General features: G+C 36.7%; 1 protein-coding gene across 7 annotated transcripts in view; it reads left to right on the top strand.

The window, feature by feature from the left end:
- GPD2 (glycerol-3-phosphate dehydrogenase 2) overlaps positions 1-22,220 on the top strand; it is a 132,886-nt gene that overhangs the window by 57,928 nt on the left and 52,738 nt on the right. For all 7 annotated transcript variants that reach the window (XM_081142796.1, XM_081142795.1, XM_081142792.1 and 4 more), the window contains 3 exons: positions 6,605-6,729; positions 8,025-8,122; positions 9,146-9,309. In XM_081142796.1, coding sequence (XP_080998922.1) covers positions 6,605-6,729; positions 8,025-8,122; positions 9,146-9,309 — 387 coding nt within the window. The remainder of the gene's footprint in view (positions 1-6,604; positions 6,730-8,024; positions 8,123-9,145; positions 9,310-22,220) is intronic.

The raw sequence follows: 22,220 nt of genomic DNA, 5'->3' as shown, positions 1-22,220 counted from the left end.
ATATATATGACTTTCTCCGTGTTTGGAGGAATTCAAAGCTGAATTTAACAATTGCATATTGATCAAAATTTTATTTATAGCAATATTTATAATAGCAAAAAATGGGATCTGGTTTAATAAATTAGATACATTAAATTATTGAAAAGCAATTTATAAATAGTTACAGGAAAAATGGCTAAAATATATTGTAAATTGAAAAACAAGTTGGGGAAAAACATGAGTAAGCTTGTTAACTGTATTTGTGTTTAAAGCAAAGCTGTACACAAGTTGTATACTCTTGTAAGCATATAAAGTTCTTAGGAAGATACAGTGGGCATTTTTTATAGTTAACATTGGCTACCTCTAGCTTTTGTGACTAGGAAGCCGGCCATGTATTATTCTCATTTCACCCTCCCATATTGTTTGGCTAGTCCTCCTGTCATTGAACATTGGCTGTTTTTGTAATAAAAAAGTGAAAAGTGAAAGCAACAACACTAACTCTCTTATTCTCCCGAAACTATTTATTACAGTAAATGTTATGGCTTCATATATTTTTGAGCCTGCTTTGTTTTCAAGGAAAACAAACTGTGTTAATGATATGTTCTAACTTCACGTAGTATCTCCATTAATGGTTTATCTGTTTCCTAAAACAAAAATAGAAATAGGTATTAAATAATCAATCCAATATTATACAGTTCTATAAAATGCTAACATTCACTGTTGGAAAATACTAGTCCAAAGCATAGGATTCTGATGGGGAGGATTGGAAAGCCTTACTTTGCAGCTCTACAAGAGTGTTAGTTTTTAGAGAAATTGATCCTTCATATAAAATGCTCAGCCTTTGGGTTAGTCCCTGTTCTTATTAATGGCAATGGCTTTCTGAAATCCAAAGGTAAGTGCCCAAAGCTTTTCCAAAGAAAGATAAACTCCCCTTTCCTGAAATGATATCATTTTTCTTTCACGGGGCATGTGGCTTTAATGACTGAGCTATGGTACCAGTGTACAGAATGTCTCAATTTTTTGATTTGTGTGTTTTCACCTTGATGCCTCTGATGGTTATTTCATAGGGATTACTCTTTCTTTTCTATTGAAAACTATCTAAAAAATGCCATGTGTAAAAATTTACTCTAATGAAATAATTAAAGATGCAGAGTTTAAACAAAAATCTATCTGTGACAGTGAAGGTAGGAAATAACCCAAATGTTCAAAAATAGGAAACTGAATAAATAAATCATTGTAAATATTTAATGTAATACTATCCACACATTAAGAATGAAATAATGGAAAAATATTTATTGACATAAAGAATTGTTTACACTAAACAATGTTAAATGAAAAAAAGAGAATATATTATATGATCCTAATTTGGAAAAATGTATGTATGTGATCCTATACATGCATAGAAAATGTGAACATTTAAACACCCAAATGTCAACTGTGGTTGTCTCTGAGCAGTGTGATTATAGGAGAGTTTTATTTTGTTCTCCTTACTTTTCTGCATTTATTATATTGAGCATGTTTTCATGCATAATAAGGTAATCAGTAAAAGGTATTAAAATATACTTCTGCTCTATTTTATGTTGTGAAAGTTAAATGTCGTACCATTCCTCCCTTTAGATGGTAATTATCCTTCTATATTCATCCAAGTGTCTTTTTTTTAATGAATTTTTTAAAATTACAGTTGACATATAATATTATACTAGTTTCAGGTGTACAACATAGTGAGTAGACATTTATATAACTTTTAAAGTGATCTATATAACTAGACTTATTGGGGTGATCACTTCATCCAACTGTCTTGATCCATAAATTGGTTTACTTGGAAGTACTTGATAGCTAGATACTCTTACTCAAGTTAGAAAAGGCAAAGGTATAAAGAGCTGTATTTAGTTTATATCTCTTGTCCCACACAGAAGATAGTTTTAACTTGCTAAAGGGTAGGCTGAAGATGACTGAAAGGTAGATTTCAAGCTGACTTCATTTTTCTACTATAACTAATTCTGATATTGTTTCACCTCATAATTTCAGAGTAATTTCACTCCAATATTAATACTTCGTCACTCTCATGGAATTCCTGAGTATATCTACTAAAAACAGTCAATAATAAAACAAAAAATGAAGTAATAACACTATTCTAAATGTTCTGATTCATCTCAGCAGTGATAGAGCTTATTGCTTTCCGTAAAAAGTAACATCTAAAAGGAAAAGAAACCATAACTATTTCTCATAAAATCTTGAACTGGTTTAGTGAATTAGCATAAATGCAGAGAGGCCAGCCCTTCATCGCCGGGCCTGTGGGGAGGTCATTCTTTCTGCTCCGAAGGGAGATTTCTGAAGCTCCTCAAATGCAGCCAAAAGTAGTGGTTTGAACCCTGGGGACATTATTTCTGATGTCTTTCAAGTTTAGTTATTTTCCCTAAGAACACAAAATGTTAGCACTGAATGTCACTTGAGAAGGCAAAATAGCACTTTTTTACTTCCTTGCTTTATACTTAATGTATCAGAAAACTAAGCTCTTAATTTCAAATCAGTATTTTTTTTTTCGGGTCAGTAATTTTTGGGGGCAGAAGAAAGTTTGCATTTTTGAGAGGTGAACAGAAAGGAACATATTAGATAATGATTAATCACCTAAGGAATATAATTTTGGGAGATGGTTATAGCTTCTAGTAGTTTCTTGGCTTTACATTGCTTTCCTCCTTCCTCATTCTGTCAACAAAGATGAGAAATTTAGAACATTTACAATATAGCAGCAGTTGAAATTTTAAAAATATTTTCTTTCTCTAGAATATTTAGTTTTTTGTGGTTCTAAAAACTTTTGGCGATACCTTTAGATTACATGATGCTTTAATATATCAATTTAGCTGTAAGTTGAGAAACTAAATTTTTATGTTTTTGCTCTGGAAGGAGCGGTATCATTTCTCTCCCGAAACCCTGGTGGGCAGCTTGATGATAGGACACTGGAAATAATGGAACAAGCAAAACCAGCGTGGATAGACAGAGAGGCCCGTTTAGCTTTCTTTGGTATTCTCCAGGGCTTCTCACATACGTACATGCGAATAACTTTTTAAAATGTCCAATACTTGCAAAAGCAGTTTTGAGGCTTTAAAGTGTTAGCTCTCACTTAAATATCCTGAAATATCTTCCTGAGACGGCTTGCTAATTCCTAGAGTAGTTCCCTGCCTCATGCTGTGGGTTTGGGAAAGGAAAAAAATGTATTCTGTTCACACAAGTCCATAAAATTCACTCTTCACATCCCTCTCCAATGTCAGCTTCGGCCTTGCCAAGCTGGAGTCAGCACTGCCCTGCTCCTGCTATCTGGCCTGGGTCCCCTAAACGTTCTCCGGCCTCCAGCTCTCCTCCCCCTCCAGCCTTGCCCTCCACGCCTGCCTTCAGAGAAATCTTTCTAGAACATTCATCTAATTTCTCAGCTTAAAGTACTTTGGCGTTTCCCCAGATAGGCAGCACAATAGTATTTCTCAAAACAATACCTGAGAGCCTCTGGAAAAGTCTCAGTTTTATTCCTCTTTTTGTAATGTTAAAAAATCAACAAGCACACCCTTGTTCTTCCAAACAGATACCTTGTGACTGAGCTCAGTATTTGAGTCCACGCTCGAGTGGCATTGATGCCAGATCTTATACTTTCTGAAGAAGCATTTCCTTCCCAAACTGAGCCATGACTCGCAGTCGTGTTCTCAGAGGCATTTTCCTTTTTGGGGGATCGGATATTACTTAACTTGTGAGAAACTGGTCCTCAGGACAGGGTCCAAGTGCCCCAAAGTAGACAGAAGGCCCTTTGTGACGGGCCTTTTACCACTGCTCCCTCCGGGTCCTTCCCATCGCCCCTTGGGCCCTGCACTGCAGCCCCGAGGAGGGGCAAGTGGCTCCTCCGTGGGTTGGGCACGTCAAACATCTGCCTTTCTCTCGCGTACGCTGATCTTTGCCAGTGGTAACTCCTTCCCTTCCCTTCCCTTCCCCTACCTGCAGCACACACCTCTGTAGCCTCGGCCTTTCTTGAAGACCCATCCCCAGGTACAGTTCTAAACTCCTGCCTTGGCTGTCGTTCTTGTTCACACAGGGAACTGTATCGTCAGTAACCTTCCCCGAAATGTAGTGGCTTGAAACAACACTGTATTCTCCCAGTTTCAGTGCGCCAGGCATCTGTGTGTGCCCCGGCCCGCCTCTGGCTCTGAGCCCCTCAGGATGCAGCGCTTCCGAGCGGGTCACATGCTTGTTGGCAGGATCAGCTCCTCACAGGGTGTTGGCCCGAGGCCTCAGTTCCTCACGACCTGTTGACCGGGGCCTCCTGTGGTTCCTCGACTCACAACATGGCAGCTTCTCCTGAGCAAGCAAAAAAGTACAAGGAAAGTCAGTTTTATGGAACCTAACAGGGACGTGAGGTGCTGCCATCCCTGCTGTGGCACCAGGCCCAGCCCAGCCCAGCCAGGGAGGGGGTGAGACGCCGGGAAGTGGGGATTACCGGGGACTGAGGTGTCTCCTACCAGAACCTGCAGGATACCTGTGGGCAGGCCCGGCTGGGAGCCAGGGATTGGACTGGAATCTGCTTGACCTTTCTCAGTCTTATGTCCCTGCCATGACTGTGATTCCAAGGTTGAAAAAGAAGTTTATTTTAAATAATCTGGCTCTTAAATGCCATATGAAAGTCAGCCCCCTCATCTGATCTTCAACTGAAGAAAAACGATCTATTTTAGAGCTGAAAGAACTCTCTGTGTTAGACTTACTAAGAAAAGGTGATACAGCTCACCAAGACTGCATTTTTTTTTTTTTTTTTAATATCTTTATTGATTTCAGAGAGAGGAAGGGAGAGGGAGAGAGAGAGACAGAAACATCAATGATGAGAGTCGTTACCGATCGGCCGCCTCCCACATCTCCCCCGACCAGGAATCGAACTGCGATCTCCTAGATCCTAGGTCAAAGCTCAACCGCAGAGCCACGCCTGGCTGGGCAAGGCAGTGAGTGCATTCTTAAGAGATTTCAAATGTAATGTTGACTACAAGATTTTGGGCGTATGTCCTGAATTTAACTTCTAACCCAGAGTAAGATAAGAGCCCTCTGTATTTTCAAACGTAGTACTTATAAAACTCTATTGCACTTTATGTGCCTCTCTGGGCTGGAAGCTACTTTTCATCTCAGTCCCTTCCTAATTCATTTCTGACATCATCACTTTGCCTGGCACTAAGCTCTCAGTATTCTTATAAAAATATGTTCTAACTTGATATTTTTTTTATAATACATCCAGTACTAAATTCACTAAGCACTGATAAGAATTTTACAGACCTTTCTCTGGCATAAATGCTTAAAAAGAGTGACCTGGGTCTATGATACTTGCAATTCCTGTGTTATTTTGCTCCTTAGTTAGAGCATTAGCAGTTTTTGCCCTTGAATCAAAGTTCTCTACTTTTCTCTCCACGGCTTCCAAATATTTTGTCCTTTGAGTCAAGGGAATTGGCCTGATTTTATGATGACATTTGGGTACGATATTTAAACTGTTAAAAGTTATAAAAACGACCCTTTGGTATTAAATGTAATAAATGGCTCTGAATTGAATACATGCACAGGTTCTCTTATATGAGCTTTGTGAGCCCAAACTGCTCCAGTTACATATTCTCATTGTAATTGGATTCCATGACATTCTCTCATCCCCCAAGAGTATGCCAGGCCATGAAAATTCCTCATGGCTTGGTGTTGATATATACTTTGGGTCTTTTGAAGTTTCAGATTTCATCTCTAACTAGCTTATGGGCCTCATAGTACTACTGGTCCTACCCAGTCCTGGAGAGGTAGGGGGTTCTCTGCCAGAAAGCCAAACCAAACCAAATCAATTTTATCTTTAAGAGATTTATTACAACCCTCAAAGAAAGGGGCAGGGGAGAGGGATGACTTCTGAAACTGACCTTTCTTTGCTCAGCCTCACCTTTACCAAGAATATTGTCTTTGTCTTTTCTTGTGGTACTCTGCACTGGGTTCATTTGTTCTCGCTTGTATTTTTCTTTGTAATTCTACAATCTGGGGCTTGGATGTCTTAAATTAAACCAGGAACTCCTCACTACCAGAGGTTAATTTTCTTCTTTCTTCTTCCGTTGTGATATCTTTGATCTCTTTCCCCATTTTATGCTCTCTATTACCATTTTAAAAATAGGAGCCAGCACATATGAGGGCTAGTCTAGACTTATTGATGATGCATTAGGGTAGATTGGAGATGGGCTGGAACACGTCTGGACTCTTATAGTGAGGGATGAGTGAGAGTTCCAGAAGGACTTGTAAAAAAATACTGAGTTAGCTCTCATGGGTAAAGATGGGTGCAGGCTCTCCTTGGACCCTCTAAAAGCACTGGAATATGTTACTGCCATGAAATTGTACTGTAATATTTTCTAGTTGTGGTTCATTCACCGTTTAATATGCTTCTAGTTCAGCTTTGACTTTTCCCCCAGGAAGAGACTAAAATCTCTTCATTATAATATAGACAGTGTACTGCACTTTGAATACAAATTTATCCATGTTCAGAGTAATTTTTCTTGTGATTGTCTCTACCCTGGAGAAGTGCCTTTAATGAATTACATACAAATTGTGTAATTTAAGAAGTTAATTTGGTTTTCTGGTTACACAGGACTAAAAACAGCCCTTGTAGAAAGAGATGATTTCTCATCGGGGACCAGCAGCAGAAGCACTAAATTGATCCACGGTGGGGTGAGATATCTTCAGAAGGCTATCATGAAGTTGGATTTTGAGCAGGTAATTGTATATGCCGGTTGTTAAACAAAAATTGCCACTATGCTTTTTTCTACCCAATTAAATCAATTTTTTTTATGGTTTCTCACATTTCTTCCTGTTGGAAATACCTATTTAGTGTTTTCTGCTGGAATATCTTTCAGGAGAGGTGTGCTGGTTCTTTCCTGTGGTATTATGTTTATGGGTAATCAGGGGCTTTTTCTACACAGGCATGTCAAAGTAGCAGATTTACAAAATCACTTTTGGACGTGTTGCTTTGTAACAATCGTGTTTGTATTTTCCTTCCTCATTTTTAAAATGTTTTAATTTTTTGTCAATAGCCACTGAATTGCTACTTCCCGAGCAGTTTCAGGGAGCGGTGCTATAATGGGGGGGGGGAGTATCACATTGATCCTCTTAACTGAAACGGCAGTCACACGTTAATCTTGTCACTGACATATTCTTAAGGAAAGATGATCTGAGTCATGCTTTTCTTATGTCACACTTTATTGTGTCCAGTCTGACACCATTTGAAAACTGCCAAGGCAGTGTGTTAGATGACATTTCCCGGAGGGGTAAAAAAAACCCAGCTGAACTCCGTATCTGCCTTCCATACGTGAAAAACACAGCAGCACTAACTTGACATTGTCACTTGTGAATCTGTCCCCTTTTCTCGGGTGTCTCTTCGACATCATGATGGCTGCAAGGCAAAGAGCATAGGATTTAGAATCAGATGACTTGGGATGCGTTCCAGCTTACTTATTCAATCTTTATGAGCCTCAGTTTTCTCATTTGTAAAATTAGTATCGTACTCATAATGCTGGTTCTTCAGAGAGGCGTAATGAGGACCCAAGGAATTGAGATAAGCTGTTTTATAATAATCTATAAAATACTATGCAATTCCTAAGTATCCTCTCTGCTTGGGTTAGTGGAGGCAAGAAGGGAATGTTTAAGCATGAATTTGAACAATCTGTTATCCCTTACATGGGAAAAATATTATGAGGGACTGAGAAAAGGGACACTATAGAGGATGCAAGATAAATTGTTATAATAATCTTGTAACTCAAGTCAGGAAAATGTCACACACCTGGGAGCTCTGACAGCATGTTTTTCTCCTATGCAAATACAGTTAAGGTTTCTAAAAAATCTCCCAGGTTGACAGCATGATGTATTATTAGAAATCTGATTAAGAGGGAGCTATCCTCGCTCAGAGGTAGAGAGGTTTCTGTGTATCAATCAGTTGGCAGGGTGTCTATTTGCCATTTGAAAATATTATGATCTGTTACTGCCAAACTAATTTTCTCTGTTTTGCTTTTCAGTATAGGATGGTAAAAGAAGCCCTTCATGAGCGCGCCAACCTGTTAGAAATTGCTCCCCATTTATCATCTCCATTGCCTATAATGCTTCCAGTTTACAAGTAAGCATTTTGATATCATCTATATACATTTGCTTATCTGAGGTTAATAGAACAACATAGTTTTAATGGAAATACTCCCTCAACTTGTATTCTTAATATAGTTTTAATTAGTCCTAATCTTTAATCATTCTCAAATATTTTCCTTTGTTGTATTTAAAAGGATGGCTTTTCCTAAATTATTCTCTACTGACCCACCTCCAAAGGCTACATCTTGAAGGCAAAGGAGGTTGTGTTTTGTATTTATAATTAGTAGTTTCTTACTCCAGTTTCTGACAGTATATAGAGGAGCAGCTGCATTTGCTTTGAGGAATATAAGAGGCGCATTTGAAGACTAAAATGCAGAGCCCAGACGTATTCTGCTGCAAAATCTGAGCCTAACACGTACCAACTGCAAACCTAAATCAGTGTGGGTCATTTTCAATTTATGAGTTAACCCAAACTTTGTTTAGAGGTGTCAGATTATAAATTACAAACCCCATTTTCCTAATATTGTTAGAGCTATCTGTGAAGTTACCTTAAATTAGAGTACAGGTAATATGAAAAAGTGGATACTGTGACTTTGTTAACCACAAGTGTTGTGGGGGACCTAGAAACAGATTTTACATTTTTTCCCCCCATATTTTGTCATAGATTGCTTAAGACATCTTAAGCCAGTGATTCTCTACCCTGGGTATCCATTAGAGTCACCCAGGCCCCCTCCCTAGTTTAGTTAAATCAATCTCTAGACACGTGAGGCCCAGGCATCTGTATTTTTTTTATACTCCCCAGAGAATTCTAATGTGCAACCAGGTCAAGAACTATTGCTTTCTGGGTGATTCATTTAAAGGCTCACCCATTCATTCACTTACATAATTCAAGCTAGGCTGGTGTGAAAAACAGTGTGATGCAGTTCTGTTTCTTTTGCAGTACACTTCTAGACATACTGTGCTTTTCTTAAATGAAACGTATCTAATAACTTAAAGTGACATTCTGTAATGTTATACACTATTTCTAAAGAAACCTTTCCCCCTGTTTATGCTGTAGATGGTGGCAGTTGCCTTACTACTGGGTAGGAATCAAGCTATACGATCTGGTAGCAGGAAGTAATTGCTTGAAAAGCAGCTACATCCTCAGCAAATCGAGAGCCCTTGAGCATTTCCCAATGCTTCAGAAGGACAGACTGGTAGGAGCTATTGTCTACTATGATGGTAAGTGATTTTTTTGTTTTACAAGATACTTTATTCTCACTTATGACCCTTACAGTATATTCCTTTTTTTTTTTTTTTAAACATGTTTTTATTGATTTCAGAGAGAGGAAGGTAGAGGCAGAGAGAGAGATAGAAACATCAATGATGAGAGTCATTGATGAGAGTCATTGGTCAGCTGCCTCCTGCACGCCCCCTGCTGGGGATCGAGCCCACAACCAGGGCATGTGCCCGACTAGGAACCGAACCTTGATCGCCTAGATCATAGGTCGATGCTTTAACCACTGTGCCACGCCAGCCTGGCGCTTACAGTATATTCTTAATAAAATAGTTTTGCATTCTTAATATTAATGCTAATCTTACACAACACACAAATCGACATGGACACACCCAATAACCATTTTCTCTAATTTAGCTAAAAAACACCACATAGTGTTTTGCTTTTCATGTTGTTTAATTTTGCATATTTTTTTTCTCGTTTGATTTCTACTTTGTATCTTATGGTTGGTTTGGTCCATTTTCCCTCAGTATGAATTTGGACCCCACCTTCATGTCATTTAATTTGTTATATGTTTGCCAGGCACTACATGCCTTATGAATATATTATAATGTTTAAAGGAGCTAAGGATCTATTAGGTTTTATAGATGAAACCTCTATTTTCAAGGGGTTATAAACTAGAGAAAAATGCCTCCTGGGCTGAAATCAACATGTTTGTATTTTGCACAGGACACAATTCTTGAATATATAATTTATGAGGAAGGTAGATAAACATTGCATTTGTTAAACCAAACCCTCAGTTTTTATTGCTTATTTTATTGTTGTTAGATGTTTTTTAACAGTGATATCTAGTATCCATTTGCCATGTGTTCAATGTTCATTTTGTATGTGAGCAATATAATTTTGTATACTTTTATTTGAAGGAACTAACCACTTAATATATTTCCAGATGGGCCACAATACAATATAAAGCAAAACAGGAAAAGCCATTTGTGAAATTTTACTATAGTTTTAAAGGGTGTGTAGAATTAGGAAATAGTCCAAAGATGTTTGTTTATAAGGAAATAAGTGGACACAGATAATTGTACATGTTCAAAAAGTCTTAGAAATTTTGTGACACAGAGGACAACTTAGGCTCTATAGGTCAGTGAGTTCTTTTAATCTCCATTATGTGATCTTTTCTATCATGTTAGATATTTATTTAAACTCATAGTGTTTTTTCCAGCAGACTTTGATAATTATATTACTTCATATTATGGGATATCCTCAAGGCCATCCCCCCCCCCCCCCCCCCCCCCCCCCAGTGTTCAGTTTCTGAATCAATTTAGCTGTCTGTTTGGCTTTCATGTGGAAATACAAAAAGCATATGTGCAGAGGGAGCAGCAGGGACAAACTCAAGAAAATGTCTTAGGAGCAACAATATTAGGGAAACGTTAAGGGTCTTAGACAAACGTTCAAAGCTAGAACACTGCAGGGGGGACCCTTAACTACATTGATGGTGCCCTTGATTGAACCTACATGTTAAAGGACAGCCTTAGCTGTGAATTTACTTTCTTGGCGTCACACCCTACAGACCCATTGTAGTTTACAGGGTGATTATATTGAAGAGGGTTTGGTGCAGGAGGAGTAAGGAGGCATTCCGTAAATGGCATCCTGCTTGTTCTGACGTGGAAGTGTTGTGCCCTTTGCCTCTTACTGCAAATCCCTCCTGCACAAACCCTCTGAAATACTTGGTCATTTTCTCTAATGTATCATATGATAACTACTTGTATTGTTTTTTTAGCTTATGCATATCTTTATCTCCTTAAGGAGATTATTAGTGAACATCTAATTTTGTGGTTTGATATTGTTATGAATTATAGATTCTTACTGATTCTACATAGAAAAATGAAGGGAAATCTATGTCACATATGCAAAAGAAACATTACCCTGTTAGAATCAAGGTGATTAAGAATTTCTTTAATTTAGAATTGGCTTTTATAGCTTATTATATGTTGCAAAATTGAGTTAAGCAAAGATTATTGAAAAATTTTAAAGACTATTATTTAAAATAATTTCAGATATTGACATTTGAAAATTTGTTGTAAAATCTTCTTGAATAGAAAGGGTAACAATAATTATATTCTAGTCATTTGAAATAATGTTCTTTTAATCCTTGTTTGGAAATGATACAGGCCCAACTGTGTTATTCTTGAGGTAAGGGGAAACGAGAATGTGAACCAAAGTGTAGTTCTGTGGTTTCCCAACTGTATTCACAGATAGGGCAACTCATGTTTTACTTAATGGTGTTATGAGCAAATTAAATATCAACGTGAAAATAAGATACAACAGGGAGTACATAGGTAAAGGAATTAAATGCAGTGTGTACTCAGAGGGAGGGAGGAATGCTTTACCCCCTTGATCAGAAAATAACATTGTCATCCTGTTACCAAAGTATTTCAGAGAGGAAAAAGTAACTTCCTGAACATGTACTTTTGCAAACAAGGTCTAAATGTTGTAATTTATAAGATAAACCTTTCTTAACAAGAAAAAAAAGTGTTCTTTATAAATAACCATAATGAGAATGTAGTAACAGTTACCCAGATGATTTCAAGCTTCTTGAAATAACTTTTTTTTTTTTTTTTACTTAAAAAATAATTTATTGAGGTGAAATTTACAGAACATAAAATTACCATTTTAAAGTGAACAGAAATTTTTATAACTCTCATCTTGGGAGAATCTTGATTATAATAAAAAAGTGGCACAAGGAATTGAAAGAACTTTTAAATGCTACAAGAAGTTTTGGGAACTAAAAACTCTTATTAGTAATACATTAGTTACTTCAGCACCAGTGAAAAGTGAAATGTAATCATGTGACAATATAGTTAGATAGACTAGAAAACATTGTCATTCACTTGGCCTGATGGCTGAGACAGTCTTTAAGGTGCCTTCAATACTGAGATGTTGAGCTAGCTGGAAGATGTTCCCTCTGAAGTACAAAATGTACAAAGATCTAATTTTTTTCCTTCATTGCGCATAAGAATATTTCATCCTAAATAAATAGAGATGACCATTGCATATGATAGAGGCAAAATATATTCCTCCACAAATTTCCATAAGGTCATAAAATAAATTCCATATACTTTTAAATATAGTAATTACAGTGGCCATTCTGTGCTTGGCCTAGGTATGATCTGTTGCCATATTTTGTTGTTAAATACTGAAAACAAACTCACACATATAGAGGAATAACTACCTTTTCTTATTTTCCAGTGCAGACAAGTAAATGTCAAATTTCTTAGTTCATATGAAATGAAAATTGGAATAGGAAGTGACATACCAGGTTATATTTTCTTCTTATATTCTGTTAGAGAAAACATACAGTCGGCTCACTGGTTTTCTGACTGAGACATGTCCTAGTGTGTCCTATTTGCTCCTTGCCTTCTCCTACCAGAGAGCCATCAGCTGACCCTGGCTATGGCCACAGATAGAGAGCGTGTGACTGGCCCAGCTCTCCCAAGTCAGCAAGCGGTGTTGAAGGCATGCAGGCTTGGGTGATTTGTCAGGCTGTGCGATCGGGTGAACCTGCTGTGGAGAGGAAGCCAGTCTCCTCAAGGCCTTATTTTGTCTTCTTCTGTCAACTTGACTTCTATCTTCCTGTTCCCAGGGTAGATCTTTGGTGCCATTCTAGTTGGATTTCAGTCATACAAGCTAGTGCACAAAAAATGAGATATAATTAAAAATTATTAAGTAGTTAAAGCCATTAAATGTTCCCCATTAAGCTTCTCTAAGGTAAAAGTAGAGAACAAAATTACAACTTAAAATTCTTTCTTCTGAGAGTCCAGGCATGGACAGAGAGAGGTCTGTTCCTTCCTACCTGACGATGCCCTTATGTGTTCCTTATGCACATATGAAAAGAGCAGCCCTTATGTGTTCCTTATGCACATATGAAAAGAGCAACCTACAAGAAATTACATTAGCTTTCCCAATGTAAATAAAAATTGGTTATATCCATGTTTCAAAGGGGGAATTAAAGCCCAGGTTTCACTAGAATATTCATTTTTATTCCAACCTGAAACTCACAGCATACAAATAGATGAATTCAGCTTGTGAAAGAGCAAAGCCAATTTAATCTCTGGCTCCCCTGAGGTAAATGTAGTTCACGGTCCTGCCCCCACCCCAACCTCAGCTATAATCCCTGGCTCCTGGAGGTAAAAATGCACTGAAGTGAGGAAAATTCTGCAGCAGGATATAATGATCCAAAATGACAGGGACAATAATGACAATGAATTTCATGTCTCCCAGTCATGTGCTGGAGATGCTTGACTAGGCTGACTTATACAATTAAATTGTTACAGGTACAGCAGGAGATGCAGTTAGCTGTGTGCTTTGGGGAACGATGCCTTTGGCAAGAGGCGTATTGTGGCATCCAGACTCTTTTGTTAGGAACAAACTATTACTCCTCTAGGCATGCACCTGCAATTGTACGCTTTAATAAAAGGAAGCCCAGGTTAAAGACAAGTCTTTTAAGGTGTTGATTTTATCTACTTGGAAAGCTTAAAAAAATCCATTACCTAGTAACAGAAAGATGATCTTTTTTCGGTCTTGCATTTTTGTTTTTCCATGGAGATCCTGGAACATAAGTCATATCTAAAGATGGTGCCTTTAATCTTCATTTACATTATATGCAAACACTATTGTTGAACTAATTGGGTGTTATCTACTTTAAATATGACAGAAACATTAATGTCTTCAGAGGAATAGAAATAGATTGAATAAGTAACTGAATGATGTGGATTGGCAAACAAAATAGCAGTGTTATTATGCAAGTTTGGCAACCTGCTTCTTATTGCAGTTCTTGTAAGGGTTCGGTGACCTCTGATGTGTGTGGGAGCCTCGGGGTGCTCAAGACCATCCACTGGGTGTAGGAAGAACATGTTAGAATTCCTACTTAGATCTATATCAAATTCCATATAAATTTCCTGTTATATATGGTTCAGATGTCTACAATAAGTATAGGAATATGTGTGTGTGTAATAGTACAGGTATATATTTATAAATAAATATCCATACTAAGGTTATATTCTGACATTTACTATACTTTTGTAACACTCGACTTAATTTTTCTTTTTCGAACCACTGGGTTAGTAATTTGTCATCATGTTATGTTTTGGTAACTGAGTAATTTTACTATTTTCAAGACAGATGTATTCAGTGAGAGGAAAAATTCCTGTGGAAGAGTAAACATTACCGAATCCCATTCTTCATTTTTCAAGGTCCAATTTCTATGAACTTTGATTGAGGGGTCTAGGAAAAAAAACAAAAACAAAAACTGTTGACTAAGAGGTGTTATTATCTTGGGAACTGAAAAATTATCAAAATTTGACATGATACATTAAGACTTATTTATTGTTTTTATTTTTATTTCCATCTTAAAGTAAAAAATAATAAATTTATTTTAAAGTGTGAAGTTCTATTTGCCAACAGTTTTCAAGGCTCCTTTTCAGATCCTTAGTATTGTATATACTGAGGTTTAAAATTATGTAAATACTGATACATATAAAAGACTACATATAACACATATATATAGTCTTCTTTTTTATCTTATGTAAATATTTAAAAATAGCTTATTGTTTAGTTTTGTTTTCAAACTTTGTAAAGGGATAATATCATTAGTTATATAAATTGACATAAACACTTTGGGAAACAATTAGACCCTCTTAGTAAAGTTCATGCATATACCTTGTGATTCAGCAATTCTCCTACTGAGTATATGCCCCAGAGAAACTTACAAAGTGTCCACCAGGGGATAAGTATAAAAAAGTTCACTGAAACACTGGGTATAGTTTCAAAAGGGAAATAATTCAAATATCTACCAAGAGACGAATGAATAAATAACCTATAGTATATTCACACAATGGAGTAGAACACAGCATTGAAAGTGAATGAATGAAGCTAAACTGAACAACATGGATGAGCCTTAGAAAAATAATGTTGAAAATGGCACTATAACTGGTCTCACAATTGTAAGCATCACACAGTACTGTAGTGCAGTTGAAAGAATAATATAGAAATAGACGACTTAGGTTTACAAACTTTATTGAGTTTTTAGCCCCACATTCCACATCTATGAATTTAGGTTTATAATACCTAACACAGGGTGTTTTGAGGTTTAAATGAATTAATAAACATAAAATAACGTTACTGAAATATTGTTTTATGGGGTCAATTTTATGGCTCTTCTATAGTCTGTCAAATTCTTTTCATGAAAATATTCTAAAGGGAAGCATCAGTTCCATAAATGTCCCTTTATAAATTTAAAATTTTCAGATTTCCCCAGATAAGTTTGTAAAACATTCTTAGGAAAAAGGAACATATTGTACAGATAAACATGTTCCACATAAGCATATAATCTTTGAAATTTAAGAGTTAGAAAACACACATTTTAAAAGAACTTACTCCAAAATTATCCCCCTCTTAGATACTGGTTTAAAATATATTTATTTTAATAGTTCTCCTTGTCTATATGCAGTTTTACACTTATAAATTAAATGGGTAATTTTTATCTTGATTTCCTACTATCAGTTTTACATTGTATTTCTCCTCTTGTTTGCTGTGAGTTACATAAATGAAACTGACATTATTGCTCATATAGCAGGCATATTTTTTTGCCCCCGAATGCTGCCTTTTTGCTATTCAGTATATCTGGATACCAACTAATGCTAAATGAAGTTTGACATGTACCCCTAAGAAACAAAACTTATAAATTGTGGCTTCAAAGGAAACCTTGAATAAATAGGACACATTTGTGTCCACCCAGGCTAACATCCAACATATGCTTTAGATTCCTGATGATGAATCAGAGCAAAATAGCCCCTAGGAAAGTTTACAGTTGTTTATTGCTCACTTGACCAGCATATATTAAATACCAGGCTTTCATTCTCTTATAATTAGTTTTAATAAAGAAAATAAAAAGCACACAAAAATAGATTTGATCAGGTAGTCATCCATATTATACTCTGTATATAAAAGCTTAAAAACAGTGTTAAAATTCACCAATGGTAGGATTTGCATGCATATAAGTTGTTTGAGCGTGTAGTTCTGGTGTGTTCACGTAAGTTATCTATCTCTCACACACTGTTGTTAATTCACCCTTTTGGAAAAGATGCAGGATTAAAGGCAAAAGCTTTTGTCTCAGAAAACAGCAGTTTACTCATTCATCCAAAGATATATTTATGGGGCACCTACTATTTTCCAGACATTGTGCCTGACATTAGGACCAAATGCAATAAGGACAGAGTTCTGAGTTTTCAGGTTCTGAGAAAGTTCACGGCCTATATGCCAAATATTGTGCAGAACACATTGTCCCCACTACCAACAATGTTTTACATTTGTGGAGCAGAGTATGGTTTTCAAAACATTTTTTTCTCCATAAATTATTTCAGTTGACCCTGCTCAGTATGTATGCTGGGATAGGATATTATGATCCCCATTTTATAGGAGAAGGGGTGTCAAAGATGAATATTTGGATCAATATTTTGGACCTGTGGGAATGTGAAAGTAGATTTTTTTCTTGGCTAGAGAGTTTTACAAAATAATGCTCTTCTTGAAACTTTCCTGCCCTAGACCTGGACGCAACCATTTCTTTAGTAAGCCGTGATTCCTTCATGTGGGAAATGGTAATTAGAGACCATAATCTCTTTGCTATGGATGTTCATTACTACTGATTGGTCATTAATTCTAGGCCTTTCAGTAGAAAAAATAAAGAAAAATCTTTTGTTTAAAGAAGAAAAACATGATGAATTCTTAGACATAATTCCAGTTTAAACTCAGGAGAACATGGCTTTTATTTTACCTTATCAGTCATACCTCTAAAAAATATCACTGAAACCAATTTAAGATTTTTTGTTGTTCTTAGAGTATATGCGAATGATGATATGTAGACAAATTACTGTCTTTTAAAGCTACTTGACATAGTTCCTATCAGTGTGGTTATGCCACAAACACAGTATAACAAATCAATTTAATTTTGCTTTGATCTTTAGGGATTTATTTTTTTTAAAGATGTGCTTTTGTATAATAATTATGTAAAGTGCAGAATTTCAAAATAAAAAGTAAAAATAAGTAGTATCCAAATAAGGCTAGCTTCTCTCTCTGTTCTCTCTACCTTATTCCCTTATCCTTAAATGTGAGGTGGTTTGTGTTTTGTATAGAATTTTGGTATATCCTTTCATTGTGTGAGTGCATGTGTATGCATGCGTGTATATTACATGTGTATCTGTGTTTGCCCCCCTTCCCATTTTTTAGATAATACAAGTGCCTTGATTTTTTTTTCCAGTTAATATAGTGGATATTCCATTCCATAGTAGCATAAGGAACCACACAATTTTGAAAAGGTGAATTTAAAAAGCATCCAAGACCCCATTTCCACAGAATTAAATTGTATTGCTAAGTTAGCTGCTTGGATCAAGTTATATGCATTGTACAGCCTTAGCCATCAATAAACTACATTTTCAAGTTATTTTTCTTCTTATAAATGAAAATGAAATCTTTCTTTGGACACTATAAAACAATGGAACATCCACTAATTTTATTGTATAGACTTTAAAATTAGGCTGAGAGTCGCAAATGCATAATTTTGTCATTTTGTAAAATATGTGCTGATTTGTTTTAAATTTGCTAAAATCTAGTTCATATTATCTGCTTATGTTGAAGGCCAGTCTGCTTAGACTAAATGCTCATGGTAATTATAGTTTTTTTTTAACTAGATGAGTCTATTTTATATTAATACACAAGATTATATACCTCTTAGTAAAATTTTATTTTTTTATTTTATTTTATTTTTTTAAAATATATCTTTATTGATTTCAGAGAGAGGAAGGGAGAGGGAGAGAGAGAGATAGAAACATCAATGATGAGAGAGTCATTGATCGAGCCCTCAACCCGGGCATGTGCCCTGACCGGGAATCGAACCCTGATTGCCTGGATTCTAGGTTGATGCTCAACCGCTGAGCCACGCCCGGCCGGGCGTAAAATTTTATTTTTGTATTAATGGTACCTTTTAAAAAATAGACATGAAACTAATTAATTGTAGTTTAAGTCAAGATTTAAGACTTTGAGGGATTTTTTGCTTTTGTTTTAGAGACATTAGGAAAACACATGCCCAAGAAATATAAGCAGTGTTTAAATGTGCTGCACATTGAAGCTTAAGGTAACTATTCAATGTGTTTGTCTCAAAGTAATTCTCCTTCAGAAATATTATCTCATAGGTTACATTTGGAAAAAAGGGGAGTGGGAAATAATTGCCATTAGAACATGGGAAATAAGAAATAAAAAGCTAGAATGATTTACCTTTAGGGACTGATTTTCTTGCTACTTTATTGTGTGATAGTATAATGCTTCATGTACCTGTTGGCAGAGTCTCTAGGTGCCCACTGACCTACCCACTCTAGCATGTTTTCCATCATTCTTTCAAGGGGATTGAGAGTCTTTGCTCAGATAAATGTTTAGAAAAAGGAAGAAACAGTGAAAAAAAAGTAGTCACATCTATTTGGAATTGTTCTGTACACAACACACAACAGTTTTCTTAGTGTTATGGAATTCCAGGCTGGTGTCTAACTTCATAAGAAGTAGCAGTAATAAAAACATCTCTTCAATAAAAAAGCACCACACTTTCCCTGGCTGGTGTTGCTCAGTGGTTGAGCGTTGACACGTGAACCAAGAGGTCATGGGTTTGATTCCTGGTCAGGGCACATGCCCAGGTTTGGGGCTTGATCCCCAGTAGGAGGTGTGCAGGAGGCAGCAGATTGATGTTTCTCTCTCATCAATGTTTCTATCTTTCTATCCCTCTCCCTCTCTGTCTAAAATTAAAAAAGAAAAACATTTAAGAGTGCTGCACTTTAGTTTCAACACCTATTCTACAACCAAACTTTGGTAACATTATATAGAAAAACTGTGAAAAAAGCCATCGGTACATAGTTGTTATAAATAAACCTAACACCTTGGTAGATTATATTCTCTGGAGCCAAGTAGACCCCTATTTTAGACTGTGAATTTCAAACGGGTTTCATTATTACTATTAATACTTACTCATATCACACTTTATATTAATAAAACACTGCTTAGATCATTATATCTGCCCACAGAAAACGTGAACCACACAACACCTACTTTTAAAAAAACCTAGTTCTGCATATTAAACACATACACATCACGACTTACTTCCCACACAACTTTTTTAGCTACTACTCCTTTAACTATCCAAAACCAAATAGGTATTCTTGCATTCACTGAAAAACTATTAGCAACATGTAACTTGCTACCTATTGAGGAGAATAAGTCTTTTGAACAGAAAATGATAAAAGAACATAGTAATTAAGTGAGCAACTATCAGATTAAGAACAAAATCAAATAACTTGTACCTTATGTCTTTATGTCAATGATTAATATCTAACTGAATTAACTAAGGAAAGGTAACACCAAAGCCTTTCAGTAAACCAGAAACCTCTATTTCCCAGGAGTTTTAAATCCTTCTACTTCTAACCTGATGAATGCAACAATGAATGCACTTGGTGATTCATACAGTTTACTTCCCCTTACAGAGGACAAAGTCTCACCGAAATTGAGCTGAGGTACAGCTCTAGAGACTTCTTTTTCTCTTTCTTGATAATTTTCTCTTTGCAAAGCATTGTACCTCAGTAGCTCCTACTTCAAGTCTGTTTTAGTAAAAGGAGGAGTATAAACACATTATCATTACAAGGATAATCTGAATAAAGTCAGGATTTACAAATTGGATAAATTCACTATCACCACCTTATGGGAATGAAATAAATTCATATTATCTTTTGCAGTAGTTGTCTCTTCAAACAGCATTTAAAAAAATAAATAACAGTAGATGCTAGTTATAAGAAAAAAGTATTGTGTAAAGTAAGATTAATATATATTTTTACATTTTCCCTCTATCTTCTACTTGTATATTTCTTTTTCTCATCACACTTTTGGGTAAAACTAGTGTCTTCATGATCCTTAAGTATGAATAGAGAGAAAAACATATTTCTCTATTCAAGTATATCTTTTTTTAAAGTGGCAAAAAAACCCATTTAAAAGGAGCTAAGCATAAACATTAACATAAACATAATGAAACAAACATAATTAAAGTAATATTTAAAGTATATAAATACCTAAAAGCAATTAAATACCTCATTCACCAAATATTAATTTTTAAAATTTGCTACATTTTCTACTTAATGTACCTTTGGACCATTTATTTTCTTTTTTTTTTCTTCTTTTTTTAATATGTTTTTACTGATTTCAGGGAGAGAAAAGGAGAGGGAGAAAGAGATAGAAACATCAGTGATGAGAGAAAGTCCTTGACCTGCTGCCTAGTGGGGATGGAGCCCACCACCCGGGCATGTGCCCTGACTGGAATCGAACTGTCACCTCCTGGTTCATGGGTCCATGCTCAGCCACTGAGCGATGCCAGATGGGCCGGACCATTTCTTTTTCCCATCTCACCTCAAATGTGAACACAATGAACTTACCCTATACATTTGAATTTGGACAATATTTGTCTGAAACCTAGCTTCTCCCCTATTGGCTATTAAGCATGTCTATTCTGCAAGCCTTTGACTGCCTCTCGGTGTTAGTGAGGGCCTTCTGCATGCTGGGTGGTTGTCTATGAACAACTCCCCCCCCCCCCCCCCCCCCCCCCCCCGCCTCTGTGCTCCTCTATATCTGACCTGGAGTAGGTACCCTTCTCTCATTACATGTACTGCTTGAGCTACAAACTTAGACCATTTTCCCCTCTCTGTCTTTCTAACCCTCGCCCAAAGCTATTTTTTCCCATTGCTTTTTAGAGAGAGCGGAAGGGGGTGGGGAAAGAGAGAAAGAGGAGAAGAGAGAGAGAGGCATTGATGTGAGAGACATGCATCGATTGGTGGCCACCTGCACATGCCCTGACTGGGGCCAGGGATGGAGCCTGCAACCCAGGTACCTGCCCCTGGCCCGAAGCAAACCCAGGACCTTTCCTTCAGTCCACAGGCCAATGCTCTAACCACTGAGCCAAACCAGCTAGGGCAATTTTCCTCTCGTAATTCCCTTTGAATTTTGACATTTTAGCCATTTTTTACAGATACTGAACTTGAAATTTGAGAGGCACCAGAGGGCCTGATCCTATCAGCTCTCTTATTAAAATTACTCTGCTGGCTGCAACAACAGTTACTAGTGAGTAATGGCCCCTAGAAACCAAGTAAAACCTGGTATTGAGCATAACCAACAGGAATTTAGAAGGCTAGTGAGTAGTGGACAGCTTGGGGAAAACATTCCCTAATTTCCACCTGTATTTGATATATAAATCGTGCCTTGTCTAGTATTGGACAGACACATATTAAAACAAGTTGCCATGAAGTTTTCCTAACTCACTATGAGAAAGAGCCATAGTACTTTGTGCCAGGTAGGAGTCTGTGTGCTAAAGCAGCTCTATCAGCATGTGACACGTACAGTCAGCCTCTGGGCATTAATTTACCCTGATTTTTAAATGGATCCTCTACCTCCACAAGAAGGGGAGTGTCCCAGGGTTGAAGGAAACCAGCCACTGAGCATGGAGTGTTCAGTAGGTGGTGACCACTCTCATTGCTTTCACTTTTGCTGTATCCAGATAGGAGTCCTTCAGAAAATTCTGCACCATTGCATCATTGAGGAGTACTTGGAAAGATCCAGTGGTCTCTGGTGTTTATTTGGTTAATCTATGAAAAGGAAATAATGAAAAGCTGAGCAGTCTTATTTTCCCCCATTAAGTCATGAGCTGTGAGATCTGAAGGAATGTTGGAGAACGGTGTGAAAGCAGGAATTGAATTTTAGTCTTATATTTCTGCTGATGACGCTGCTGCTCCCCCAGGGCTTCTTACCTGGCCTTTGCCTCACCTTCCAGTCTTTTAGT

This window comes from Miniopterus schreibersii (genome assembly GCF_964146895.1).
Source record: "Miniopterus schreibersii genome assembly, chromosome: 7".
In the NCBI taxonomy this organism is placed as follows: Eukaryota; Metazoa; Chordata; class Mammalia; order Chiroptera; family Miniopteridae; genus Miniopterus; species Miniopterus schreibersii.
This window is presented reverse-complemented; position numbering and strand designations above follow the sequence as displayed.